Here is a 27,088-nt window from a genome sequence, read left to right as displayed (position 1 = left end):
TACCTTCCCCTAGACCCTGGGCCATGATCAGTACCACACACTTTCTATGTGGTCCATGTGAGAGAGATGTCTGAGGTGATATGATCTTTGTTCAACCATACAATAGGCGTGAATACCACATCTGTCTCCCTCAGCTCCCCACAGTAGCCTGTAAGCTTTTTCAAACGAAAGAATAAACTCAAATGATGCAACACCCATACAAAGGCCTGCTTTGTACCTTCTGGGCTCTAATAATGACCTATTTGTGGTGAGACTGCAATGGGGCGCTTGGTGGATGCACATGGAGAAACCTCCTCACCATCCTGAGCCCAAAGTGAAGGGGATGGTGGGCAGGGGCTTATTTCATAATTAAGTAATAACTAAAATTACTTTCCAACATCTCCTGGAAAAAGTGCTTTGGCATTTCAATTCAACATGATTAAGTATGAGGTTTACAATCATTTCTCTCCCACTTAACCTCAAATTAATGTCAGACACTTACCAGAGTGGTCGCCTCTCTCCTCTCATTAAATGATAACTACATCTCAGAGGCAGGCTAGTCACAGGAGGAATGTTATTGTATACACTCCAGAATATCTTTAAAAGAAAAACACATTGTTTAATACACTCAGTTTTAATTTTTTACTGTGTCACTAGATTATAAATTAATGAATTAAAGAAACAATCAGATTCTCACTAAGTCCTATCCATTCAAAATAGATCATTCTTAGTGTTCTAATTTTCTGCTAGAAAATGTAACATAACGTTAAAGAATGTTCTTCACTGAAGTTGGGCCAACTTCTATGTTCATAAAGCTGTAGTTATTAAGCAAACATTCCTATGCAATGTATCTCCACATAAAACTGGGTAAGGACGTTGCCAATGATTTTTAAAGCTTGTAATGCTGAATATATGTACTGAACCATATTTTCTGTAACAGACTCTGTCTTCTTTTTAGAAGGAGTGTATTATGCTTTAGACTGGGGGGTGGGGTCTAAAGGAAGAAGCAAAGAAGAATCACCTTACATGCTGTCCTCTTTCCTTTTCCCTCCTAGAATGAACAGGGAACAGCTCAGTAGCCCAAGATACTGGATGTTATGGGCTGCATGTCTGTGTTCTCCTCAAATTCATACAAAGAAACACTAACCCCCAGTGGGGTGGTATTAGGAAGTAGAGCCTTTGGGAGGTAATTAGGTCATAAGGAGGGAGCCTCTATGACAGCATTAGTGTCCCTATAAGAAGAGAAAGAGAGATGGCCTCTTTATCTCCACCGTATTGAGAGCATAGCAAGGAGATGGCTCTCTGTCCTGTAAACTAGGAATAGGGCTCACATCGGAACCTGACCATGCTGGTACCCTGATCTTGGACCTCAGCCTCTAGAACTGTGACAAATCAATTTTGTTTAAGCCACCCAGTCTATGGTACTATTATAGCAGCTGGAACTAATGAAGACACAGAGTAGCTGGTAGGCAGAAACAGATTATATAAAAATAAAAGAGTAACATAACAACAGTAAAAGTAATATTGCCAGGTTTTGTTCTATGAATTTTTACATGTTTCTGTAATTTATCCTAATGATGACCTTATTACTAAGAGGTACTATTATTATTCTTGTTTTATCTATAAGAAAACTCAGGCAGAGACTAACCTGCCCAAGCATCACTGTTTGGTATGACCACCAGGATTAGGATGAGGATTAAGTTTACAAAGACAATCTTTCCCAGTTTGTTTGGAATGGACCATAGCATCACTCTGCTATCAGAGAATTACTACACACATGAGAACTATCATTCTGTGTGGTGAGGTAAGTAGAGAGTGATTTTCTGCATCTCCTAGTAGATCTGAAAAGAACAGCACGAACAATAGAACAATTAGAAAAATTAATCCTAGGGCATCATGAATGGAGTGGCATTGTTGGAATAAGATTTATCTATGTTTAACAAAAATCCTTATTCATTGTTTGAGCCTGTCTTGTGTAAAAATTAAAGCTGAATTAATTGCAAGGGCAGCAACAATAAACTGTGAAGATAAACCTGAAGGCAAAAAACTACCAGAAGGTTTATTAATTATGAGTGTCTTGGATCCCTTGTACCAAAGTGGTGCTAATGGGGAGAGTAGCTGAAAATAGATTTCTAGTAACAGTAGGTCCTCAAATGGTATCTGTCCTTAGGAAAGTACTGACGGGGAAGGAGAGTTTGCCATCCCAAAACAAGCCTTTTGGGGCAGTGATTATTTTAAGACGGTCATTTTTAAGAAACAAAAGACTCATTAAGAACCTTTAACCCTCCCCCTTTCCTGCCTAAAGGAATTCAGACAGAAGAACCTGCTTCAGGAAGGCAGCCTTGGCATATTCACCTCTGCATATACCAATTAAGTGTGGCAGACGGGATCCGAGCATGTCTGTTTAATTCCCCTCTGTGTCCCACTGTTCCAAATTCCAGCACAAATTTGTTTACCACACGTTTGCTCTTTCTCATCTACCTGTGAATTGCCTGCTTTCCCTTTGAAATCCCAGAGCCCTGCTTCCCTCTCCTTAGTCCAGAAGGGCATACAAGCCTCAACTGCCCAATGCATCCTCGGGTCTCATATTCTTTGGAACCCCTGTAAGTACACATGTAATAAGTTAGGTCATTTTCTCCTGTTAATCTGTCTTGTGTTAATTTGATTATTAGCCCAGCCAGCAGAAGTTAGAAAGGTGGGAAGAAAATTATTTTTCCACCCCTACAGTTTCTACCCAATACATGGTTTGTTCTTAGTTCAAAGAATAAGATTACTCCAATATTTCAATGTCTGTAGTGTGCACAAGAATAAGTAGAGCTGGAATTTGAAGTCAGGCAGTTTGATTCCAAAACTTGTATTCTTAACCACTAAGCTATTTCATTTGAAGATATTACTATATGTTTTTGGCACATCTTTCTCTCATCTTGTAAGCTATGGACCAGGTCATGGAATCACAGAATGAGGAGATATTTAAAGATGTATTCTCACCAGCAGATGCCCTTAACAGCACCCAGCATGGTGGTTGCCTTAGCTCTAGCCTGGGACTCTCACTATGATGTGGTAATGACCTGTGTAGAATTTATGGACAAGACTATGCTAAAATAAAAATCCCTGCCCTAGGTTAAACTGAAAGGACTTTGGTACTGGCAAACTTCAAGTCTTCTAAAAGGCATCCCACACCAGAGCACCTGCCCTCACACCTTGCCAAAGTTCTTGAAAAAAACAAAATCTTTCTCCTATTCCAAAGTAAGAAATATCCTAAGGATTATGCTAAGATTCATAGCTTTAGAAACTTCTCCTGAAAACAAAAACAAAAACAGACAACTGATTTTGTTAGTCTTGGCTAATCTGACAGATTATAACCCAAGAAGAAACAGCAATAGACTTAATATACTTACTAAAGCACATATTTGCATATTTGTGCATGAAAATAAAGCAGGAGTGAAATATGTCATTACATCATTGAAAAGAGCCACATTAAAAACATATGTGGCATTAAATTGGCCTATTTCCTTGTGACAGTTTTCATTCGATATGTGGAATACTGGTTGGGTTTGCATGATGATGAAATAGCTCAAGGAAGGACCTGGCATTAAATAGTTCTTTAAACCCTCTTCCTCCCCTGTGAAAGTGAAAGGGTTCATTGGAAGCTTGGTAGTTCATGATTATATTCTTTGTAAAGCATTTTTTTTAGTTGAAACACCTAAATTTTACTACAGATGGAACCTTGTAAATAGATTTCAAAGCAATTAGGCTTATAATTAATTCTATTTGGGCCTGTAAACAGTAGATCGTAGTAAAGTTAAACCTAAGCACGGCGTTTATTAATGATGGCCAAGTGCTTTTTTCAAAAGCCTTAATGACAATCTAAGGATGAGGTGAAGTGTAACAGTTGGGCATCATTTATTTAGTCAGCATTCGTGACACTGTGAGTAATCCTTGGGGAACTGAGCGGACTGCATGAGGGACAGCCTTTGCATACAGAACCTACTCCTTGGTGGGCAAGCTCTTCAGCATCATTCTGGCACTTCTTGAAGAACTAAGGCAGGTCAGATGTTGTCCAATGAAGTCTTAATCCAGTGGAGTCTACCAGGATTTATGGCCAGGATAGTTCCCAGGATAACCCTCACAGGTCACATAACTCTTGAAACCTAAGTTTCCCTCTCTGTGCAACTGGGTCCATATGGCAATTTCATTGGATACTTCTATTATTAAATGTGCAGTGAAAGTGCATGGCAGACCTAAAGTAAGGAAGCAAGGTGTGGTTAGACTCATTGGACAATGATGACCACTTGATAAGTCCCCAATTTACTAGTTCCGACTGAAGCAATTATGCCTCATCTGACAATCTTCTGCCAAACAGATAACTATTCATTATTAGGAAAACTGGCAAATGTTCTCGATTTTCTACTAAAATGCTCTGAAGGAAAAAAAGAATAGAAAATACTTGAGAAAAAAAGATGCCATGTGGTGACAGACAACAGGTATAAAACAAAACACTCAGCAAATATGCCTCCAAAACGAAATGTCCACAAGTCCAGGATTTCTTCTGAGGGTCATAGCATATGAAGCAGGAGAGTATTTTTGAAATATTAAACAAATATTTTCATTCATTAGATATTTCTAGTTGTTTGAGGCTTGCTTCCCACCAACTGAATCAATAACATTTATGGTGAGGGCAGGCAGAACCAGAAACAAAGGCGACTACTGAAGAGCTTAATGGATGTTTTTAACTCATTGCAGACACAATAGGTGAAAGCAAAGTGCTTCTGATTCGCAAGAGCTGGTCACTTGTGAGAGAAATGGGTTTTGCTTTGACTTCCAAAAGAAACTTGACTTAAAATGAGAGCCAAAGTTTTCAGGACTGATCATTGAGAAGATGAAAAAAAGGATGTTAGGGCAATTTCCCACCACACAGAAAGTCAATGAATAAAAAAACAAAGTCCGAGTTGGGGAGCTATACAGGGTTCAAACTTTGAGAGAATGAGAGAGAGCACCTCCAGAGAAACGTTGGGGAAACAGAGCAGAGCAGTGTGTATCCTGCTCCATGGGTATAGCCCATAGGTAGATGCTTCTTTATTGATGTTAATATTTTTTAAGTACACAGGGACTTCATAGAAAACTCAAAGAACTGCTTGGACTTAGAAGCCTATATATCATTTTAACAAAGGGTGATAAGCTGTGAAGAAGTGACTAGACAAAGGAAAAGGGGATCTGGGCCCCTAGAGGTGGTAAGGTGACTAGGAAATATATGGTAGATAAGGGTTGTTTATTAAGGCCTGTTATGCAGACTCAAGTGATAAGAAAGGGGGATACCTTTATAACTGGCAATTAATGTTATCTTTACAAAGGGAAATTTAAGTCCTGCTTTTAGGCAGAGAGCAACTCTTTTGTCTGTTGTTTCTCAATTGCCTTCAACTCAAGATAATCCTTATGGTAAGTGGCATATTTGGGGTTGGTATATTCTGATCTCCTTCAGAAGAGACCAGGTTTTACATGTAAAGTGACTAAATTACTTTCACTCTGCAAAATTTAATCTCTCCCCTCATCCCCCATCTCACCTACACAATGGCCTCCACTGCCAGCATGCCAGCAGACATGGAGGGTTATGGGTAATTTGACTTCAGTCCTATTTCTGCACAACTGAGCTGTGACTACAAATGTTGATCCCATCATACTCATAATGAACAAATTAAATGACAATAAAGAATCCTATCATACTCATTTGTCTGTGCTAGATAAAACTATGAAGTAGACCTTGCTTCTTGTCCTTCTTTCTCTCTCTTTGGTGTGGAGTTTCTCTTGGTCTTCTCTCAGCCTTACGCCTTTACTCAAATGGTTCATTCTAGGTCATTCTATTGCAGGACACCACCCGCAAGGGCTGCCCTTCTGTGTCCAGGGCAGTGTGTACTTCAATCAATCTTTCCATCATTCTACATCATCGATACTGACCTCTCCTTCTGAAAGGGACAGCCTCATTTCCCAGGGACCTGAAAAGCAATCTGTTGTCCTGATTTAATGACCTATAACAGCACCACAACTCCACACCTTCTGATAAGGGATAATATCTTGATACTAGTGGCAGTACATAGTTACAGAAGGAACATTTTCTTAATTTTAATAGTGTGTGTGTGTGTGTGTGTGTGTGTGTGTGTGTGTGTGTCCTTTTATGTTTATGAGAAATGATGCTGGGTATCCACTAACAGGAGATATATGAAGTTTGTTTTATATAAATTTTACATAAATTTATGTTAAAAAAAATCAATTGACTTATGGGAAATACTAGGTAGAACACTGTTGAAATGGGACACAAATAACTGAGGTGGGACAGAATGCTGCACAGGAATAAGTTTTCAGGAATGGAATTTTTGGTCTTGAGATAGCAAGGCTGGAAGATACTGGGAATTAGGGAGATAACCCTTGCAAATTACATTTGGCAGGTAGCTCTTCATTCTCCCACAGGTAAAATCAGGCTTCACAAGCTGTGTTCTATTCTGTACAGCATCCATTCAAGACATAAAAACACAGGAGAAATGTGGAAAAATTGGAAACATTTACAGAAGCATAAAAGAAATCAATAAGCATCTTGTAAACACATCTACATGAAAAATGGAATTTTCCAAGAAGGGCAGGAAAGTAGGAAACAAATTTCAGTTCACGCGAAGATAATTACTGTTGGCCTTGATGACAATGTCCTCATGAGGGGTCACTGGGCCATCTGGAAGCACCCACTTTCTCCACTGATTAGTCAGGACAGAGTTAAAGAAAGAGAATTGAACTAGAAGTGGGAGGGAGTTCTAATCCTAGAGATACAGCATGACTGGCTGTTTCCACCATATGTGTGGGGCCACTTACCTCTTAGCTGCAGTCTCCTTGGCTAATAAATGGGGATAATTCCCACCCCCCACTCCCCCACTATCGAGATTTCAGTTTGCTCAAGGGCCTCACAGCACAAAAGATACATTGTCTTCATGTAAAGGAATCACTAATAACACATGATTCTTACATTTCATTCGAACATACATAGGAGGAAAACACAGACATGATTAGGGATGCAGTTTTTTAGTGCTGACAGAGTGAGAGTTCAAGAACCAGCCTACAATCACAGAATAAAAGGATGGCGGGACAAAAGTAAGTCCTCTATTAACTTTAAGATGAGACCTAAGCTAGTTCTTAAATACTAAGGTCTACGTCATGGCTGCAATCCCCAAAATTACTGATCAGGTAGATATGTTTTCATAAGTAGAAGTGCTAGCTGTGGTATAACTGGTTGATATACATAACCTAGAAGTAGTAGTACACAGTTTTCTGACATAAAACACGACTGAGGAAAGTACAAAAAGGTGTTCAATAGAAGCGGCAAAATGATAGTAAATAAGCTTATTATTATTGGGCACTTACTTATTTGCTTTTTACTTCCTGTGCCATTTCATTCTCACAACTTCATGATATAATCGGCATGAGTAAGGAGATACAGAGAACTTAAGCAACTTGCCCACCCCGGCCCACATCCTCACCAATCACCTGGTGAAGCGGAGGGGTAGCATCCAACAACACTTCTGTAAAGAGCTGCCGACATCTGAGGGCTTACTAAGTGCCAAGCACAACTAAAAACTATATGCAATCTCATTTAACCCTTGATCAACCTGAGGGAGTAGACAGTTACTATCTGTTTTACAATTGAGGAAACTGAGAGAGAGACAGAGACAGAGACATCAGAGATATGACAGAACTTCCTGACAACTTACAGCAGTATTTCATTATCACCTCTGTACCTGAAGGACCCTTTTTTCTAATCATTCCCCTGTTGAAATTTTAATACCACAGAGAGACTGTACATCTTTTTATATACTCTATGTATGTCTGTACTGTATACATAAAAAGACTAACATTTTTTTGACCCCTAAGAATCAGTTTTTGCCCCCATTGGGAATGTATGGCCTACAGCTTAATGAATCCTTATGTGAGCAGTACGTTGTGACTCAGGAACATGGTTCATTTATTAATTTCTCATTCATTCATTCAACCCCTCAGTATTTACTGAGTAAAAAGGAACCAGGCATGATAAGCACTGTGATTCCATTTATATGAGGTTCAATAAAAACAACTAACATATGGCGAGAGAAGTGTGAACAGCTGTTGCTTTCTAGAAAAAAAAGACTGACTTGAAAGGGGCACGAAGGAACTTTCTGGTATGATGGCCAATTTTTATCTTGATCTGGGTGATGGTTACATGTTTGCATATCTTTGCCAAAATTTATCAAACTGTACACTTAAGAAATCTGCACTTACTTGATATAAATTATCTTCTAATGTAGTTTTAAAGAATGTCTTTAAGAAATTATTTCCTAGTATGTACCAGACTGAGCACTTGAAAGTGGTCCCTGAAGACCCTAATTTGCTGCTGGATGCCAAAGCTCAACCAAATGCTGTGTTATCATGCAGAATCAGAACAACTAACCTGAAACCGCTTAACCTGACTTTACCAATGTCTGCCTGTCCACTCTGTAATCCTAGGCATATCTCTGATGATCCAATGTCATAATGGAGAGGAAAAGGTCTAGAAAGTACTTCAAAAAATCTAAGTGGGATCTAAGAACTTCCATAAGAGGACAGGCTTGAAAATCAAGTGCTCTGAGGGTTATACAATAACTGCTGGGAAGGGGTAACAAAAATCAGTAATCACCTCAAGAGAGAAGTGAGGGGAAGCCTTTCCCGAAGTCTGAGAGCATTTATCCATCTGGACAGTGGCCCGCATGCTGCCTTGTGATGCTGCTTGTACTTGGCACTGAATGGTTATTTATGGCAGCACTGTTATTTTGCTTTCCATATAGTTATGTCATTTTCCCAACTAGATCAGAAATTACCATAGATCACAGCTCAGAAATTACCATCAGAGCTCAGAAAGGGAGTGGCCGAGCTGGTGTTTGAATGGGGACAAAGATCAATGTCTTCCAAACCACAGCACAGTCTGCTGCTCATCAGGGTCCCTGAAAGATTTAGGTAATAAAGTTCTAGCAGGTCACAAAGAAAAGAGCAGGCCACTTAGGCATGTGCTCAGTCAGCCTCTGGGGTCGACTTAGTTAAGGGCAGCTGCACCAAAATGGACGTGAGAGTTGTCACCAGAGCAGAACCCTGGATGGGAGCTTCCAGCACAGTGGCAGTTTTCAAGTTGGATGATCAAATGTCCAACATAAACCATGTTAATTGGGTGTGCCCCTTTTCTGATCTTACCTGTACTGTTTGTACTGTGTAGATTTTCTTCAGATTTGATGCACACTCAGCTGCTGTGGCACCAGGGAGAGATCTAAGCAAACATAAGCAAAAGGGCAAAAAAACAGCAAGACAAGTAGTCAGTGTTCCAGCAAGTCTTCATGCAAATAGGTCTAAAACCACAGCACTGGACATTTCTGGGACCAATTTAGAATTTAAAATGTGAAATTCCTATTTTGTGAAGTCATGGGTTTGCTTCTCCTAAAAATAAGCCTATTTTTTTTTTTTAGTAGAAAAAAAAAAGAAAGGAAATTTAAGTAAGAAAGATATTGGAAACCTTAAAATCACATTTTAAAAAATATTAAAATAAGCTTGTAATAACCATGCCTTTTACGTAGGACTTTGCATAAAAAACTGTGCCTATTGTACAGATGACAATGAAAACGCAGGGTCCTAACCTGGGTGTGTTTGAAAAACTTGTTGGTAAATACTTATGAACTCTTGAGAAAGAGAGTGATCTTTTCCTGACCTTAAGAAAACGTAATTACTAAAAGTCAACTTTAGTTTTACTTGAATTTGCATGTGTTTCCAAAACTTCCAGTTATTTTCTCTGGATTATTTAATGAGCTCTGCTGAACTCTGTGGTCAGAATATATAAATCTTTAGTTTGCTATGTGTTCCACTAGATGGCAACATACTACAGGTTTATTCACCAGAAAAACCATGCAAGGTGACTAGTTTTACTCAGCACCATTTCCTGGGATTGAGGATAACATGGCATGGTATCATCAATCCTTAGAAGTTAAGACTCTCAATTACTGACTTTTCTTTCTCCCTATACTGAATTAGCAGTCTAGCTCAAAAACATTGGGATCCAGCTGTATCGGGCTTAAGGTGAAAATTTACCACTCAAAATAATGCTTGAAAGCCCCACGTCTGTTAGAAATAAGAAGCATGCTGAGAGAATGCACTGGTTCATAGCTGATCCACTAGGGTCTGACCCTCAGAGCCACTGACCCTCAGAGCCACAGTCTCCAGGGAACTCAAGATGTTGGGCTTCCTGGATAGCCATTAAAATATTACACAGTGGAGATGTGCACAAAACTCACGTAGCTCAGAGGTAGAGGTAACAGCAAAGCAAAAGACCATGCCTAGGTGCCTGTGTGTGTGGTGGAGGTGATGGAGAGCAAGAGGCATAAGTGGCAGAGCTCTAGAGATGACATTCCTATACCTATGGACCAATGAATGCTCCCTGGGTGTCGAATCTGAATATCAAAAATACATTTCTGAAATCAGCTCCCTAGCCTGGAAGTCACTACGGAAGTACAATTATGAACTAGTTTGGGGACAAACAAGGGACTCCTATTTAGCAGTTAAAGTCTGATAAATAAATCTATCTAAAACACTGGGTTTACAACTCATTTCTAGTTATTTATAAATAAGTAAGACATTGTTTTTTAAAAATGGAAATCCACAATAACCACCATGATTGCATTTTGCTGCCAGACTTGAAGCCTAAAATAACTATGTTGAAGAGCGTGGTGAAGAGTAAGGTACTTGACCAGTGCCTTACTCTGACAGTGCCTGGGCCTGCAATGCACCCACTACTCTACCCAGATTGTCTGGGTTTGGGGGTGGTAAAGTCCTGACTTGGGTAAGTACTGATGTGCTATTTAACACTTGGGCTTTATGTTTTGGGGGGGGGAGGCAGTGACTAAATTATGAAAAGAATAGGGGAAAATACTATAAAAAAAACTTAAATTTCTTCTGAAGAGATTTCCAATACACATAAAAACTCTATTGTTTTATATGAAAATCTATTGGCATTTACTCCAATACTGATTTTTCTTCCTTTGAAGAGTTTTACTGTCCTCCCCACTGAACACGCCTAGCACACATATCCGCAGCCTGCTCGGAGCACACAGGAGAGGGTACACAGGGCTCCTTCCCTACAAAGTGGTAGGTTGGGGCACTAGACCCAAAGGAAATAAAGGTACTTTGTATTTTTTCATTTTAAAATCATATACTTCACATTTTTACTAATTTTTAAAGTTGCACTTCAATATATGATGGTTTAGAATAAGAATAATTTGAGTGCCCACTTCATACAGCATTATGTCAACTTAAGCAAATACAATGTGAGGATAACACCATCTAACCTAATAGAAAATTCATTGATGAACATTTTATTTACATGCCTTTTTTTAAATGTCTCTGGTCTTTTACTCATATTCTAGTATAGGAGGCAATTACACAAAATCATTTAGGTCCCCTAAGTTTCACTTTTTTCAATCAACTTTTTTCTTCAAAAATTTTTGAGGAAATCTAATTTCCATAGTCCAAGAAAGGGCTCTAGAATGAAACAAGGGCTAGGCAGTGTTGATTAGTGTAAGGCAGCAATATCAGTAGCTAGTATGTATAGACTGAATTCTTGCTAGTGCACTAAAAATTTTACCTTCATTACAGCATTGAATCCTTGCAAGCCTACTTATGTAGCTGTCGATATGATAACTCACTATTACACAGGTGAGCAAGGCAGAGCTTAGACAGGTTTGGTAACTTGCGCAAGGACCCAAAAACCTGATTTGAATACAGGTGACCACCTGAGATTTCCTGTTCTTTACCTCTGATTGAACTGTCTAGTCAAGCCATACTTACATTTTTTAAAATGAGGTTTTGCAACTGGCTCTTGGTGTGTTCCCATCAAGTCCACAATTTTTGCTGAATCCCATTTTTAATAACAGATTGTGTCCATGTAACTTTCTTAGAATAATAATCATTCCAACAGAACAAGGTAGGGAAGTCCTCACTAAAACCGACAGGGCCACAACGATAGCTCTATTCTGATTAACATCTTATGATGCCAATGTATCAGTGCCTGAAAGAAAATATGTCAGGTTCTGTAGAAATTCATTTTCCTAATTTCTTAATAGAGAAAGGTGGATTCTGTGATCTTAAAGGTCCCTTCCAGCTGCTGGTCAGTTTTATGAATATATAGGTTTCAAAATAACAAAACGGTGTTGTCGGAACTTCTGATGGTAGTAAATATTTGGCTTGGCCAGTGGAAGACATGGCATTCTTCTGCAAGCCAAATATGATCCTGACAGCCACTGAAAAACACTAATATGCCTCAATCTCATGTGTGAACCTCAGACATCTTTAACAGGCAAAACTGGGCCATATCCACAGAATCAATTTTAAAAGAGGCAAACAAGCTGAGATTTTTAAATGATCTGCCTGTAAACAGGTCAGTGTGTACTGGGCTTGCTGATTCAAAACAGAACCAAAGAATCAGGGCCTATTTTCACATTCTCTGAATTCTATGCCACCCTCTTACAGTATACAGCTGGAGCTGAGAACATAGCAATGGAATAATAAATCCTCCCCCAACCCCTACCCCCCCTAGATGGATAAGGTTAAGGAGTGTGAATTGTTCCATCAGGAGTTTCCCCTATGATTTAATATTACTATCATCATGGTTTTATTTTATTGAGCAGGTATTACATGAGAGGATTTTACATATATTATTTCTAACCCTTCCAGCAATCCTGCCAGATTGGTATCATTTATCCCCACTTTACAGATTAGGAAACTGAGACTGAATGAGCCTGTTTCTATAGTACAGTCTATGGCAAATCCCTCTCTCATCCCTTTCTAAGATTACCTGCTCCCTTTCCTTGGGCCCATTCACTGCTCTTGTCTATCATTCTCTCCTTCACCACCTTCCATCTAGCCACTGTTAGGAGGCAGCAGAAGCAGAAATTCAGGAAAGGGTTAGATGCCACCAGAATCCCTGGCAATAATGATATCTCAGAATGTGATACAAGGAACACAATTCAGGAAGAACACATCTTCAGGTCATCATTTTCTGGTGCTGGACATTAGAGGAAGATAATTTACCAAACAAAAGCCATAGATGGGCTGTAACAAGAAGGCAGGAAAGCAGAGGGGTTAACAGGATGATGGTCTTTGGAGTCAAAGATCTGAGTTCAAGTTCCATCTCTGCTACCTACAAGCTGTGTGACAAGCCTGACTCGTCTGACCCTCACTTCTCCTCCCTGAACATATTGCTTTGTTACTTTGACTACATGAGCTAATGCCATATAAAACACTGACACAGCTCCTGACATCTAATGAGCAATTGTTGCTGACGTCAATGCCGTCGTCGTCATTATCATCATCATCATCATCATCATCATCATCATCATCGTCATCATCCTGGGCATAAGAACAGGAATAGATGAGAAAGCAATTAGAACTAAGAGACACTAGCCACATTTTCTAATCTGTGTGACAGAGAGTAAAAATCCCCAGAAGTCTGTGATAGTCACACAGTCACATAGAACTGAGAAACTCCTATATCCATCCTCAGAAAAGCAAGCCCATCAAATGCCTGTCTCTCTGAACTTAAGGCCACAGCTCCAGTGAGGGCTGCCTCCAGAAGCTGTGATGGTTAAGACAGAAGCTGTGATGGTTAAGACAGAAGTGGGAAAGGATCCTTCAGGTCTGCCAAATAGTCGATTAGTATAAAGATGTAACAGGAGCACTTAATGTTACTTAAGAACAAAACTCCCAACTCCAGCTTTATATTACTCCTATGTATCTTCAACTTAATGGAATAATGGGAAATGCATCTTAAGATTCTCTATGTAAAACTAGTTAAAATTCCTTGTCATTTGTGGAATTAGGAGAAGGCAGAAGTCCAATAAAGTTGAACCAGCTATTATACTTGAATGGTTTTGAGGCACCTAAGCACCATTTACATGCAAAAGTTTAATGTGCTATTTATAAATCATCTTTATCTACTCATTAAAGCAAGTTCCTAAGAATCTGCACAAGACAGAACTCTTTGAGCTCAATTTAAGTGTGAAATGCTTCAAAGCATTTTATCCTCTCTCTTATTCAAGAAATATTTACTGAGCTTGCAATAACTAAAAAGAAAACATATCATGTGCTACATCCATGCACTAGATCATTTCATCCTCATTAAAACACTATGAGCTAAATAATGGTCACAACTTCATTCTGCAGGGAAGCAAACTAAGTTTGAGGGCAGTGACTTGACTAAAGACACACAGCTGGCTAGTGGCAGAGCTGGAACTTGAACCTTAAGGGGGAGCTTGAACCAAGGGTTGCCTGGCAATGGTGCACTTAGTCACTAGCCTACAGTGATCATTTACTGCAAGACCCACGCTCTGCTTTGTGCCATGAACACAACTCTGAACCAAACACAGTCCCAACTCTCCTATAGCTTGTAATCCTTAATTCAGACTCTCCAGCCTTCCAAATGTGCCTTCTCCATTAAATCTGTCCTTAAAGACATGGTTGCTACAGGCTAAGCTCGTGAATAAAGTTCATTGGGTCTTTGTAAATATCTAAGGAAATTACCTTAACCATTACCTGGCTAGCTCTTAGCAGGCCACAGCACCACTTACCAGTAGCTTGGATATGTGGAGATGCTTCTCACAAAGAAAAGAATCTGGAAAGGTTTCCCCAAAACCTGCCTGCATCCATACCCCTTAAAGTGTTGTTCATCAACCGACAGCTTCATCTGGGAGCTTATTAGAGATGCAGAGTCTCAAGGCCCCTCTTGACACCTGCTAAGTTCCAGGTGATTCAAATATATATTAAAGTTTGAGGTACGCTGGCCTATGTCATCTAAATCAAGTCACCATAAGAAATGCCAACAACTCAGGAAGTAAAAGCTAATGAACTATAGATAGCATCAAAAGAAAAATATAAATATCGGTATCCTAACACATGTATATTTTTCATCACTCAGAGATGATCAAGACTGTTATCATTAAATGTGAAGGACAATCCTATAATGGCACTTAAATACGGGTTTTAGGCAGGGCTGTCTTCTTCCTCTGCAAATTTTGAAGCAGGAAGGCCTTGGCTTAATTACCTCTGATGACACTGGCCCATGTTTTCTCTCTTTGTGAAAATATTGGTAGGCCCAGATTACCTCTTGAATCTTGTCCAGCTCTTGTATTTTAGGATGTGAAATATGAAAGAATTGTATCCCATTCATTGTTCATATTCACAGGAATGCAGTTTTCAGCGGGGTTAGGGACCTCAGGGCTTCAGGTCACAGAGTCCCTAATTCAAATCCTTTTTCTGTTCTAGATTAACTGTGTGACCTCAATAAGTGACCTTTCGGGCCTCAATGTTTTCATTTGTAAAAATGTCACTGATACATCCTACTTCAATATTGTGAGGATTTTGTGAATAATTATGTACAGCACCCAGTCTGGTGCCCAGCACAGTGAAGTAAACAGTAGTTAATATTAACAGGTTAAAGTGAAAAAAGATGTTTAAAACTTTGTAGACGGTACAATATATCCAACTAATGGGGACAAATGCCCAGTGTACATGCACACAATAAATGATTGATGAAAAAAGTGGATAATGACCTAATTTGAGAGATCACCTCATTTCAGCGAAGAGAACAACCTTAAAGGGGAAAACTATAAAGCCAAAGATATGTCTCCTAAAACCCAGTCTTCTTGTTGATTTACACGATGAAGGGTGTCCCTTACTTATCAGTCATTCTTTTCAATATGATTTCGTTTTAATTACTTTTAGATAGATCTATGGTTTGTGGTTACATCAGCTTGCTGTTTGAGCAAGAATCACATGCAAAAATGGTCCAGGGCCTATTACTAACATTTCATAATGCATCCATTGAAACTATCTACATAATATAAATGCTTTATTTTTGCATGTTTATTTAATTTTGATTTTCCCTGCTTCCATCTATTGTCACTCCTACCCTACGAGCTCCTTGGCAGTAGCAACTGGGACTCTTTTCATCTTGAAATATAACCAATCCTTCAGTACATGGAGGATAGGTGAAAGAAAAGTATAACCGTATTAGAGTTGAAAAGAGAACTACATAAGGCCAGGTTTGGGCCTGTCATCATGCCAGATTAGCTGTCTTAGGTTTGGAAATTAGAATATGGGATTTGTAATATCAAAGGAGGAAAATATATTTTTTGAGCAGCTTGTATCAAGTAAGAACAAGTAACTTTTCTGAGGATGTTTAGGGCCCTCAGAACTATCTGTAGGAAGCAACCAATGACCCACAGTTGGGCAAGCTGTGAGCCCCTACTGAGGGCCTTCCTTGCCTAATCTGCCCAGAGATCCTTTGCCCCTTATAGAAAATAAAATCCTTGGCCTTTAAGAGAGCCTGTGCATTCAGAAAGGCAAGAATGGGGAAAAACTAGGAAAAGTTGATGAGCCAGCCACTCTCTTCCTATCAACTACAGCTTTCCATGCAGCCTCCTGCCCTTGCCTAGTCCCCATGAGCCATTCTGGGAACAAACATCCTCTTTGTCTAGCCTGGCCCCACCGCCCCCTATCAGATTTGTTGTTATGGATCACACAGTTGGAATGCATTTAAAGCATCACACATCCTGAAGGTGGGTCCTGGGTCCTTCTAGAACTCAGTACCTCGCTGAACTCATCGCTGATGTTATTAAAGCATACAGCATGTCAGACAACCCTCCTGGACCTGGAGGCCCAGGTCCAATGCTGTCCTCATCTTTGCATTTTCAGCACCTAGAACAAGGACTAGTAACTAATATGCTCAATTAATATGATCGATAAACAGAGCAGTGATTCTCAAGTTCTGATGCCTAAGGCATTTGTTACAAATGTACATTCCACCCAAGAGGTCTGAGTTAGTCCAGGCAGGGTCAGGAGCCTGCATTTTAACAGGCACAGCCAGGTGATTCAGATGCAGGTGGTAAAGGCACTATACTTGGAGAAACACTGGCTGGGTGGAGCTAAACACTGATGGGGTGGAGTTGGTGGGAAATATTGATGATAGCCCACTTTTATGATTAAAAACACCAGAACACAAAATATGCACTAAGCACCTACTACGTGCATTGCCATGTGCACTCCCAGGAGTCAGACATGAGGAAGTTAGAGCCTCAGGGTCGAGTGGGAGGAACAGAAGAGAGGAATCAATAATCCTAAACCAAATACTGGCCTATAAAAAATGTCAGTGGAAATACAAAGGTGGTGAGTTTAAACCTGCCTGGGCTAAGGGCTATTGAAGGACAATCATAGATTCGGCATCTCAGTAAGGCCTTGAAGGATGTATGGTAGCTTTTCAAGTAGGCAAAGGGAACAAGGGCATCCCAAGCAAAAGGCACATTGTGAGACCAATCTCAGAGGCTGGCAAATCCATGGTTTATCCAGGAAGAGGGCCAGTTTCTGTTATTATCAGAAAGAATGGACAGACTGAGTGGTACTTGGAGCTGGGGAGAGGTAGGTGATGAAGTTACAAAGGAAGTGGGTTTCATATTAGACATAGCAAAATAGCAATTTGTACCATAATCTGTTCTAAAAAAAAAAAAAAAAAAGCTGAGAAATGCTTTTTTCAAATTAAAGTGGCCCATTTCTGAAAACAAACAACCACAAAACCAATCTGACCTGCTCTGGTAAAAGTAGGGGTGGAGATCCAGAGTCCCACCTGTCTGGTACACACAACCCCATAGCAGAGGCACCCTTAGGTGATGAGAGGGGGCAGAGGAGTTTTGAAATGACAAAATCAGGTGTAGTGTGGAAGGCTAACCCTGCCAGACCAGGTGAAGGGTGCTTGGAGAAGGAAAGAGCTTGGGAGCACGTAGGCTAGTGTGTAACTGGAGCTAGATAGGATTAGGGCCCTAAAAAAGGAAGGACATAGAGAGGAGGAGATGGCTTAGGCTTGGAGCAAGATTTCCAACAGTGAATCAACAATATGAGGTACAGAACTGGATGAAGCAGGGTACTTAACAGAGAGAAGAGGATTCAAAGGAACAAATGAAAATTCCAACTTTGAAAAACCTATAGGATGCTGGTATTGTTACCCAGAACGTGGTGTGTGTCCAGAACTCAGGAGAGAGCTAAAGGCTAGACAGTAGATTTACAAATGATAAACAGAGCTGTATGAACCACCATGGGAGAAGGGAAAGTCACTGCGGGTAGAATTCAACAACTCCCTAAATATTTAGTGTAGACTTGTACTAGGCTCTGATCTAGGAGTTGAGGACAGAGTGATGGAGGAAAGAATCCTGTGATGCTTACATTATAATGAGAGAAGACAGGCAAATGGTGCCAATCCTATGGAGAAAATAAAGCAGGGTGAGGGGCATGGAGAGTGCGTGTCTGGATGTGCATGCTAGTTGGTATCAGTGGTCAAGAATGGCCTCCCTGAGAAGATGAAATGTGAGCAGAAACCAGAAAAAGAAAAAAGCATGAGTGTCTAGCAGATGACCAAGGGAGAGGAACTGTGGTGGCAAAGGCCCATGCTTGGGATGATGGAGAAAGAACAAGAGGGCCAGTGAGCTAGAATGGCATGGGCAGGAGGGAGAGTAACTGGGAGGCAGTGGGAGAAAGGTATACTGGGCAGGGGCAGGAAATGCTGCAGAGTCTCATGGGCTACTTACTATAAGCACTCTCGCTTTTGCTCAAAGTGAAACAGGGAGCAGAGAAGTGGCAATGCTTTACTTAGGTGTTAAAGGGACCACTTTGGCTGCTGTGATGGGAATGGACTGTAGAGGGCAAGGCTAGAGGCAGAGAGAGAAGTGAGCATGCTCTCTCATTCATCCAGGTGAGATAGGCGGTGTGGTCCAAGGAATAGGGTGTAGGTGGTAAGAATGAATTGGATTCTGGATACTTTAATGGTAGAATCAACAGCATTTGTTGAAATGGATGTAGGTGGAGGGAGAAGGACAGAAAAGAGGAGAAAGAGGGGAGGCAAGGAGAAGGAGAATCACAGATGACTCCAAGATTTCTGGGCTCAACCGATAGAAGGATGAAGTTCCTATTAACTGCTCCTATCTGAGACAGGACAAATAGAAGAAGGCAAATTTGGGAGGGAAGTTAAGGAGGTGGTTTGGCACATGTTGAGTTTGGATGTGTGAGACATCCACATAGAGAGACATAAGGAAGAGCTGAATGCACAGATGTAAAGTTTTGGGAATCACCAGCACACAGATGGAACTGAAAGCCTTGTGACTGGATGAGATCGCTGGTATGAATGGAGACAAGAGGCCTGAAGACTGGATAAAACTTAGAGAAAAAGGGGTCACCATGTGATGAAAACAAAGTAGTCAGAGACATTCAACCAAGAATGGCCTCCAAGAATCAAGATAGGGCAGGGTTTTAAATAACCAGAAAATGAAAGGAAAACTCTTCATTCTATGCCCTCAACCAAAATTACCTCCCAAATCTTAAACTCTTAGCCAACAGTCTACTTAAAAACAAAAACAAAGATGAACTTATTGGAGTTTACTATTGAGAATGAAAATAATGCCACTGAGGGGCTCCCTAATTAATCTATGAGGGGATGAATTAACTTGCTGGCTTCCTAACATTGAATTCAGATAAACTGCTTCAGGAGTATTTGTGTGTCGGGGCGGAGGGTGGGATGGGGGTGGGGTGGGGTAGCCTGTAATTTGGCAGCATCAAATACCAATGTCAGAAGTTAACATTTATTAAGCATTAATGTATTGTTATTTTACATTCATCACTCTCATTTAATTCTCGGAACAGCCCATTGAAATATATCCTATGATTATCCCCCTTTCACAAACAATGAAAGTGAGGCTTAAGAAGGCTAGATCACTTGTCTGTCATCACATAATAGGCTGTATGATAGGACAGGCCAGGAGAGAGGACTTTGGATGTTGTGGAGCTCAAAACTGATGTCTTGGGTGGGAGACGTCAGCTATGCTGGAGTGAAGCTTGCCTTGGTGGGCTCCCCTGAGAACCTTACCACTCTCTCTAGAATCTTGTTTCTCTAGGGGGAAAAGTTATAACTAAACCTCTAGAACTCAATGTGTTCATAACCCCAAGAGGAAGGGGGCAGCCTACATACATGTTATGAACTCTCAAAGAAGTGGAGAAAGTCCAATAAAAGCTAGGAGATGACTGATCAGGCAAAATGAATTCGTATGTGCAATGTTGGAACTAACCATAATTTCTAAATTAACAGAGTCATTTCTATTAAAGATTTGGACATTGTGACAATAATATATTTCATTTTGTTTCTGGCTTTCAGAACACAAATATGTGCAAATACATAAGAGGACAGTATAACTTGTCTTCATTGAAGTTACCGTGTTCTTATCTTAGAAGATACCAGATAGTCTTAAAAAGTTGTGTTATGTAGTATTAATATCAAAGACCATTCTTAACATGTTGTGCCTGTAAGTAGACTAATTTTTGACCTGTTTAAAAAGAAACTCTCAATACTGTTTTCACCAGTCAACAGAATTCACCATTTGGACCACAGGTCCAGGTTTAATTAACACCTTGAAAACAGGTATCAGTTAACAACAGCATACCTTCAAAAACAAAGACACACATGACTTCATTCTGATAGTTTGCCAAAAACGCTCTTGTTATAATAGTAAAATGTCCTCTTAGCATCCCATAATGAAAGTGAAAATGTTTTTGAAAAAATGAGACAGCTGTATCTCACCCACCCCCAACTTCTTTGGTTCAGTGGGAAAGACGGTGCTCCAAGTGTCAATTCTTATAGTTGGGTGCTAATTCCAATAGAAAGAAAGAAACAACGAGCTTGTCTTCCTAAAAAAGATGAATATCGCTTTTAAAAAGTCTTACTGGCATTTTACACAAGGCCTTTTAAGACCAGGTTTGCGACTATTAAGTAAATTTCACATAACACTTCACATACATTTCCTCCTAACACTTAACCGCAGTTGATACAAAGTCATCCAAATGTCCATAGCTCTTGGGACAACTCTGAGGTGTCATGTTGGGCACTCACTGTGTGGCAAATACTAAGAAGGGGCTTTACATTCATCAATTTATTCATTTGTTAAAAATTTATTGTGCTCCTACTACGTGTCTGGCACGATTCTAGGTAATGGGATAAGTCAAAAACAAAGTCCCTGTTCTTTGTTGTTAAGAGCTGAGGCACTGAGACATTGAAAGCAAACAGATTTATAAGGCAGTGCGGTAGTATTAAGCATAATAAAAACAAGGGAGGGCAGGAGATTACAGAAAGGTTGGAGGGTGCGAGTGTGCCAATTTAGATGCGGTAGTCAGGAAGGCATTTTTGAGATGGCACCTGAGCTGTCCCGTGAGAAAGCTAATAATGGTCCCCACTTTTACTGACAAAGTGAGGTATTGCTCAACATTGAATCCCCAGAGCCTAGCAGGCGTGTGACTCCACAGTAAGTGCTCAAAAAATACCAGCCCATGGATGAGAAAGAATCCACAGAGGTGTCCATGGCAGCGCCAGTGCGGAGGCGGGTGGAGGCACCCGCTGTGCAGTAATAATACCACCACCGCACACTTCCCGGGAGATTGGTCAACTTTCCCCAGAGCACTCACCGCGAAGGTCGTGTCCTGAGCTCCCCAAGAGGCCCGTGGGGGTATCCGGGACGGCATCGCTCTCCCCACTTTACAACGATTACCCGCGCCTGGCCCACCATCTCCCACTGCCCAGCCGGGACGCCTGCCTGCGGGCGCTCTTTTAAAAGGCAACAGAAGGGGAATGTGCTGCCGAAACTTTTGGGGCTGCGCCTGTTCTCGCCCAGCTGTGAGACGAGGCCGCCAGACAGCCGCTCGCCCCTGCCCAAGCCTCGGTTTCCGACCCGGCGGCTCTGCGCGAGTCCCGGGGCGGCGGGGCCGGGGCGCCCGAGACAAAGCGGCGGCGCAGGCCGGGCGGGCTGTCGGCGGCGGCGGGGCCGGGCCACAAGGGCGGGCCCCTCGCCCCCTCACCTGTCGAGCCAGAAGGTCCAGGGCGAGTGCAGCGGGACCCCGCCCGGCTCCAGCCGTAGCGCCGACAGCTGCTGCAGGCCGAGCGGCGGCGCAGGGGTAGCAGCGGCGGCGCAGGGCCTCGGCGGCTCCCGGGCCCCGGCGGGGGGCGCGGCGGCCGGGGGCATCGCCATTTTCTCCGCCCCGCCTGCCAGGCCGGCGGACGCGCAGACCGCGGGGCGAGCGGCGGCTGAGTCACCCGGCCCCGCCCCCAGCCGCGGCCGCCCCGCCCCGCCCCGGCCCTCCGCCAGCCGTCCGCCGCCCGCAGCGCCCCGGAGCCGCGCCGCGTGGGGCGCCGCCCGGCAGGGGCCGCCAAACACCAGCAGGCGGCCCAGGGCGAGGTGGGAGGCCGATTCGGCACAGGCGCCGACCACCGCGGAGCCAGGCCAGAGCAGCGGCCAGGGATGTCTTCGAGGGCTATGCGGCTCAAGGGAACAGGACCCACCAAGCGACCAGACAGGAGGTTGGCGAGTTGGATGGACAGGCTACAGGAAGATGGAGGGATGGGAGGTAGGGTGGATAGACATATCAACAGTCTGAGGGATGGGTGGAAAAGTTGGTAGATGATTGGAGTAGGAGTGGAGGGATGAAAGAGGAGATGGAAGCATAGTTGGATGTGAAAGATACAAGGGGAACCTCTGGCCAAAGGGATGAAGAAACTGGAGTGCCCAAGAGTGCAGAAAGGACCTGACATACAGAGACTACAGACTCAGGCATGAAGTTGCAATAGGTCAGCCTTGAATTCCTCATGGTGACAGCATGTTTCCAAACTCAGCCGATTTGAAGGGACTAGAGCCCCCATCCCACCTTCTCTGGGGCCACCATGTGCCCATAGTGAGAGGCCTATGCCTGGCCCAAAGTGTGGCCAACTTCGAAGGAAGGTTCCCAAAGTCAGCTGAAGTACTCTGTGCTTGTCCCAAAGTATCTGCAAAGATGGAGGAGGAAACCTGGCAGTCTAGAACACAGAACCCTCTGCTTTCTGCACCCCTGAATAAAGAGGAAGTCCCTACGGCCATAAGATTCCTGAGGGTTCTTCCTAGCACAGCCTCTTACCAGGTCAGGTCTCTGTCACTCTCTCAAAAGAGGAGAGACATGAGGGCATGTGAACACACGTTATAACCAGCATGGGCATGGATACCTCTTTTAACTTTGTATTTCTGGAAAGTCTCTGGCCTTTAACAACTGTGGATGTACAGTTCTATCTCTTCATCTCTTCATAGATTTTCTACCTGGCCTAACATTTGTTCTGCTTTTAGCTTGAGCATTCACTGGGATGGAATAAAATAGGAGCTGCAAAACCAGATGAGTTCAGGGTCTTCACAGCCACTGTACACACCTATTATGAATCCCAGGGTAGGTGCCTGCCCTAAAAGGTATTCAAGTCCAGATAAAATAACAATGAACACAAGACCACTGCTTTTTGATCCCTCCTTCAAACCGTTTCTATGCAACATGATCTGGAAGCAGCGATGTAGTTATAAAGTTCTTCCAACTTTGAGATATTGGAGGTCCTTTTGGTTAGATACATTTTTAAAATTTCACCTTTTTTCTCCCAAGAAAATACATATATGGCATTGTTTAGACTGTCTGAGCACTTTACACGTATTAACTCATTTAATTCTCATAATAATCTAATGAGGAAATTACTATTATTGGCCCATTTTAGGGATGAGAAATGTAGAAGTTAAATTAACCCCAAGGTCACACAGCTAATAAGTGACAGAACCAGAATTTGAACACAGGTATTCAGACTCCAGAGTCTAGGCTTTTAACTGCCAGGCTCTATTTGCCTGTCCAACTAGAAAACTGACAGGTCCACATATTAAAAATAAGGCAATGAATAGTAAGTCTCCCTCCATCCCAAGGCTATCAATCTTCTGGTCAGAGGAAACCACTGTTAACAGTTTCCTTCCAGAAAAATGCAAGTATGTACATAAAAGCATATATCTAGATATATAAATCACATACCTATCTATATCTGTTAAAACAAATAGAAGTATTTTATACCATTGCTGAACCTCCTTATCTTAATTTACATTATATATTTGAAGATTTTTTCCATATCAAAACATAGGTCTACTTCATTTTAAGGGCTGCAAAGTAATCCATTCTGAAGAAGTAATATAATTTAATTCACTAACCCTCAAGATTTCTGTGGTTTGTAGTCATTTTCTTTTACAAATAATGCTACCATAGCAATTTTATATTTAATGTCTTTCCTAATCTGCACAAGTTTATTTCAGAACAGTTTTGAAGTCCAATTTTTGCCTGTGTTTAAAAATTTGATACATATTGCTAAATTACTGTACAAAATGGTTACATGAATTTATATATAACTAATTTATAAATAATAGTTGATTCTGAAAACTTATACTTAGTAAGGGACATTTATCTTTATAAAATCCTAAGGCATTGGTAGAAAGGGAGTTTTTGCTTTCTAATGATTAGAATTAGTCAAACTGTCAACTTTAGCTTCTTTACCTTTTAATGACAACTTCAGCAAGTAAAGGTTATTTTAATAGTTTCACCTTCAGTTTCTAAAAGACAGTATGCACCATATGACAAATTATTTTCAGAACTGAGAACTAAGAACAGTCTGGCAATTTTTCTTTATTGAGTAACAATTATATACCTCTGTCTCTTTTTGCTTTCGCTTCCAGGATGCTCAACATTACATCTGATGCTCAGTCACAACATCAGTATTAACCAATGAAGAAGCATCACTATTTTTATATTACTTTATTGCTATTTTTATTTTAATGGCCTAATTTCACATATACATCTAATACAGCCCCTCAAATATATTTTGGAAGTAGGTGCTATGCAAAAAAACTTTAAATAACCTTTAGGTTAATAAAAGAGTTCAGGCAACATGACTAAGGTGAGAGGCAAGGAGAGAAGGGTGAGCATAACTTTCATTCTCTTCCTGTTTGAAATGTATGAGACTTAACTATTGTTATTGCTCTTCAGAATCATCCTTAGAAGGTAACAAATTAGGAAAATTCCCCTCATCTTCTCTACTTTGTTAACTGGACAGCACAAATTAGAATTTCAGGGTAGAAAGGGAACTTGTAGATTACCTAAGCAAAACCATCCCTTTACAAATGAGGAAACTGAGGCCCAGGGAGGTAGGTGACTTACCTGAGGCCACAGCTCTAGAAAATGACAGAGCAGGACTAGAACGTGGGTAGCTTGAGATCCAGGCCAACGTGCTCTACCACTGAGTAAACACGCAACTCAGACGACTTGGGGTGGCAGGAGGGAGGAAGAGAAGGTAACCCCACAGCCCCTAGCAACGAAAACAACAAAAAGGACTTGAGGTATTCATAAATAATTAAGCAGTTAGCTGCAGCAGCTACTCCCTTCCCCTCCAGCATCCAGTCACCAAGGCAACTTGGGCAGGGTGCCTACTGGTTGCCTAGTAACAGTGTGGTCTGCTCCCCTGACATGCTCCCCAGGCATCAAAGATTTGAGAGCCTGGAAGAGCCTTAGACAGGGATCACTATTCCAATACCTTCATTTTCCAAATGGAGAAATGGAGGCCCAGAGAAGCCGAGTAACCTATGCAATATCACACAGCTACTCAGAAACAGAGCCAAGCTCCATTTCCAGTTGCTTTCCATTGCAATAGGGATGCCTTGAGGACACTGCAGATGGGGGAGATCTCCCCACAGTTCCTAAAAGAATGAGAAAGTAAGACCAAGCAAGCAAGCAAGAAAGAGACAGAGACCTTGAGCTCTCATATGCAATTAGCAGGAGCTGGTAATCCCATCAGCCCAACTTTCATCATCACCATGGCAACATGGGTGAGCTGGGTGCTGGTTGCCTAGTAACAAGTGGTCCTCTATTTTCCACTCACATCAGGCTCCCTGGGAGTTACAGGAACAGTAGAATGATGGAGCTGGATGAGAAGGCAGGTATCCTAACTCAGTCTCTTCCTTTGACCAGCAAGGAAACTGAGGTTTGGGACACCGTGCAAGGTCACACAGCCACTGAGCTCACAAGCGACGGGGACTCAATGTTGGCCAGCTAGCCTTTCTTGAATTCTCTCCATTTGACATAGCACTGCAGGAAGGGAAACCGCACTCAGTGAAGTCAAAACTTTGGAGAGAAATGGCTGGTGGTCCCCTGGAGGTACTACCACTTGTCTAAATAGTGGCTATGCCACACACAAGGCCTGGCACACAGTAGATGTACACAGAAGGCACTATGCCCAATAGTTAAACCTAGGATCTCTAAAGTCAGAAAATTTGAGTGAAAAGCCAGCTCTTCCCAAACCTAGAAAGCTTCTTATCTCTCTGTGCCTCAGTCTCAGAAATGGGCATTCTGCTCATGCCTACCTCTCAAGTCATCGTTAAGATGAATTGAAAAAATGTACATGTCAAGTGACTAGTATATAGTAAGATGCAGTAAATGTTAGGTATTCATTCTACACTCAATAAGTATTTGTTGCATGTCTGCTATGCAAATGCCACACTGTCCTAGGCTCTTGAGATTCATTAATGAGCAATACAGAAAAATATTCCCTGTCTCAGGGAGCTTACTTTAGAGTGGAATGACTGTGTATGTATGCATTTTTTTTAATGCTTGTTGAATGGACAGAGGAATTCATTGGCAATTATCTATGTTTATATTACAGGGCTCCTTCTCTAAGTCTGAGAAGTTTCCTGTTTATAGAGTGTGATGCTATAAATATGCAGGTCTGTCTTGTAGTGGGAACTGCATTTTCCTTTTATAAGCTCAGGAGACAAAGGAAGGCAGTGGCCACTAGATGGCAGACCTCTGTCTCCTTAGATACAGGACACAAGGAGGCACAAGGAGGCACAGGCCTGGGGCACAAGTCCCTGACTGAAGCTTCCAGCAAAGGCAAGTGTTGCAGTTGCTCGCTCAGTCCTAGGGCGATGGCTTGGAGGGGTCTGGGAGACCTGAAACTCCTCTAGGAATCTGGGGTCATCAGAGGAGGCTGTAGCATGGTTTAAAAGCAATCACTTTTAAAGCGATACTGAATCCCACTTTAACCAAGATCCTGCCATGGGTAAGCTGTGTGACTTCAAGAAGTTATTAATTTTGCTGAGCTCCGGATTCCTCATCTGGAACGTGGAGAAAATGACAA

General features: G+C 41.6%; 1 protein-coding gene across 8 annotated transcripts in view; it reads right to left on the bottom strand.

Annotated features, from left to right (window-relative positions):
* EIF4E3 (eukaryotic translation initiation factor 4E family member 3) overlaps nucleotides 1–25,264 on the bottom strand; it is a 337,156-nt gene extending 311,892 nt beyond the window's left edge. For 4 of the 8 annotated variants that reach the window (XR_005650442.1, XM_039851696.1, XM_039851695.1 and 1 more), the window contains exons 1-3: nucleotides 21,940–22,113; nucleotides 9,214–9,286; nucleotides 482–576 (exon numbers count right to left, since the gene is read on the bottom strand). Coding sequence is in view for 5 of the 8 variants with exons in the window: in XM_039851696.1 (XP_039707630.1) it covers nucleotides 482–576; nucleotides 9,214–9,286; nucleotides 21,940–22,109 (338 nt within the window). In the remaining 3 variants the exon portion in view is untranslated. Of the gene's footprint in view, nucleotides 1–481; nucleotides 577–9,213; nucleotides 9,287–21,549; nucleotides 21,832–21,939; nucleotides 22,148–25,116 lie in introns of those variants that run through there. The other 4 variants (XR_005650440.1, XR_005650443.1, XM_039851699.1 and 1 more) reach the window with 4 other exon arrangements.
* Between the last annotated feature and the right edge of the window lie 1,824 nt (nucleotides 25,265–27,088).

Source organism: Pteropus medius, unplaced genomic scaffold, assembly GCF_902729225.1.
Source record: "Pteropus medius unplaced genomic scaffold, Ma_sr-lr_union100, whole genome shotgun sequence".
NCBI lineage: Eukaryota > Metazoa > Chordata > Mammalia > Chiroptera > Pteropodidae > Pteropus > Pteropus medius.
This window is presented reverse-complemented; position numbering and strand designations above follow the sequence as displayed.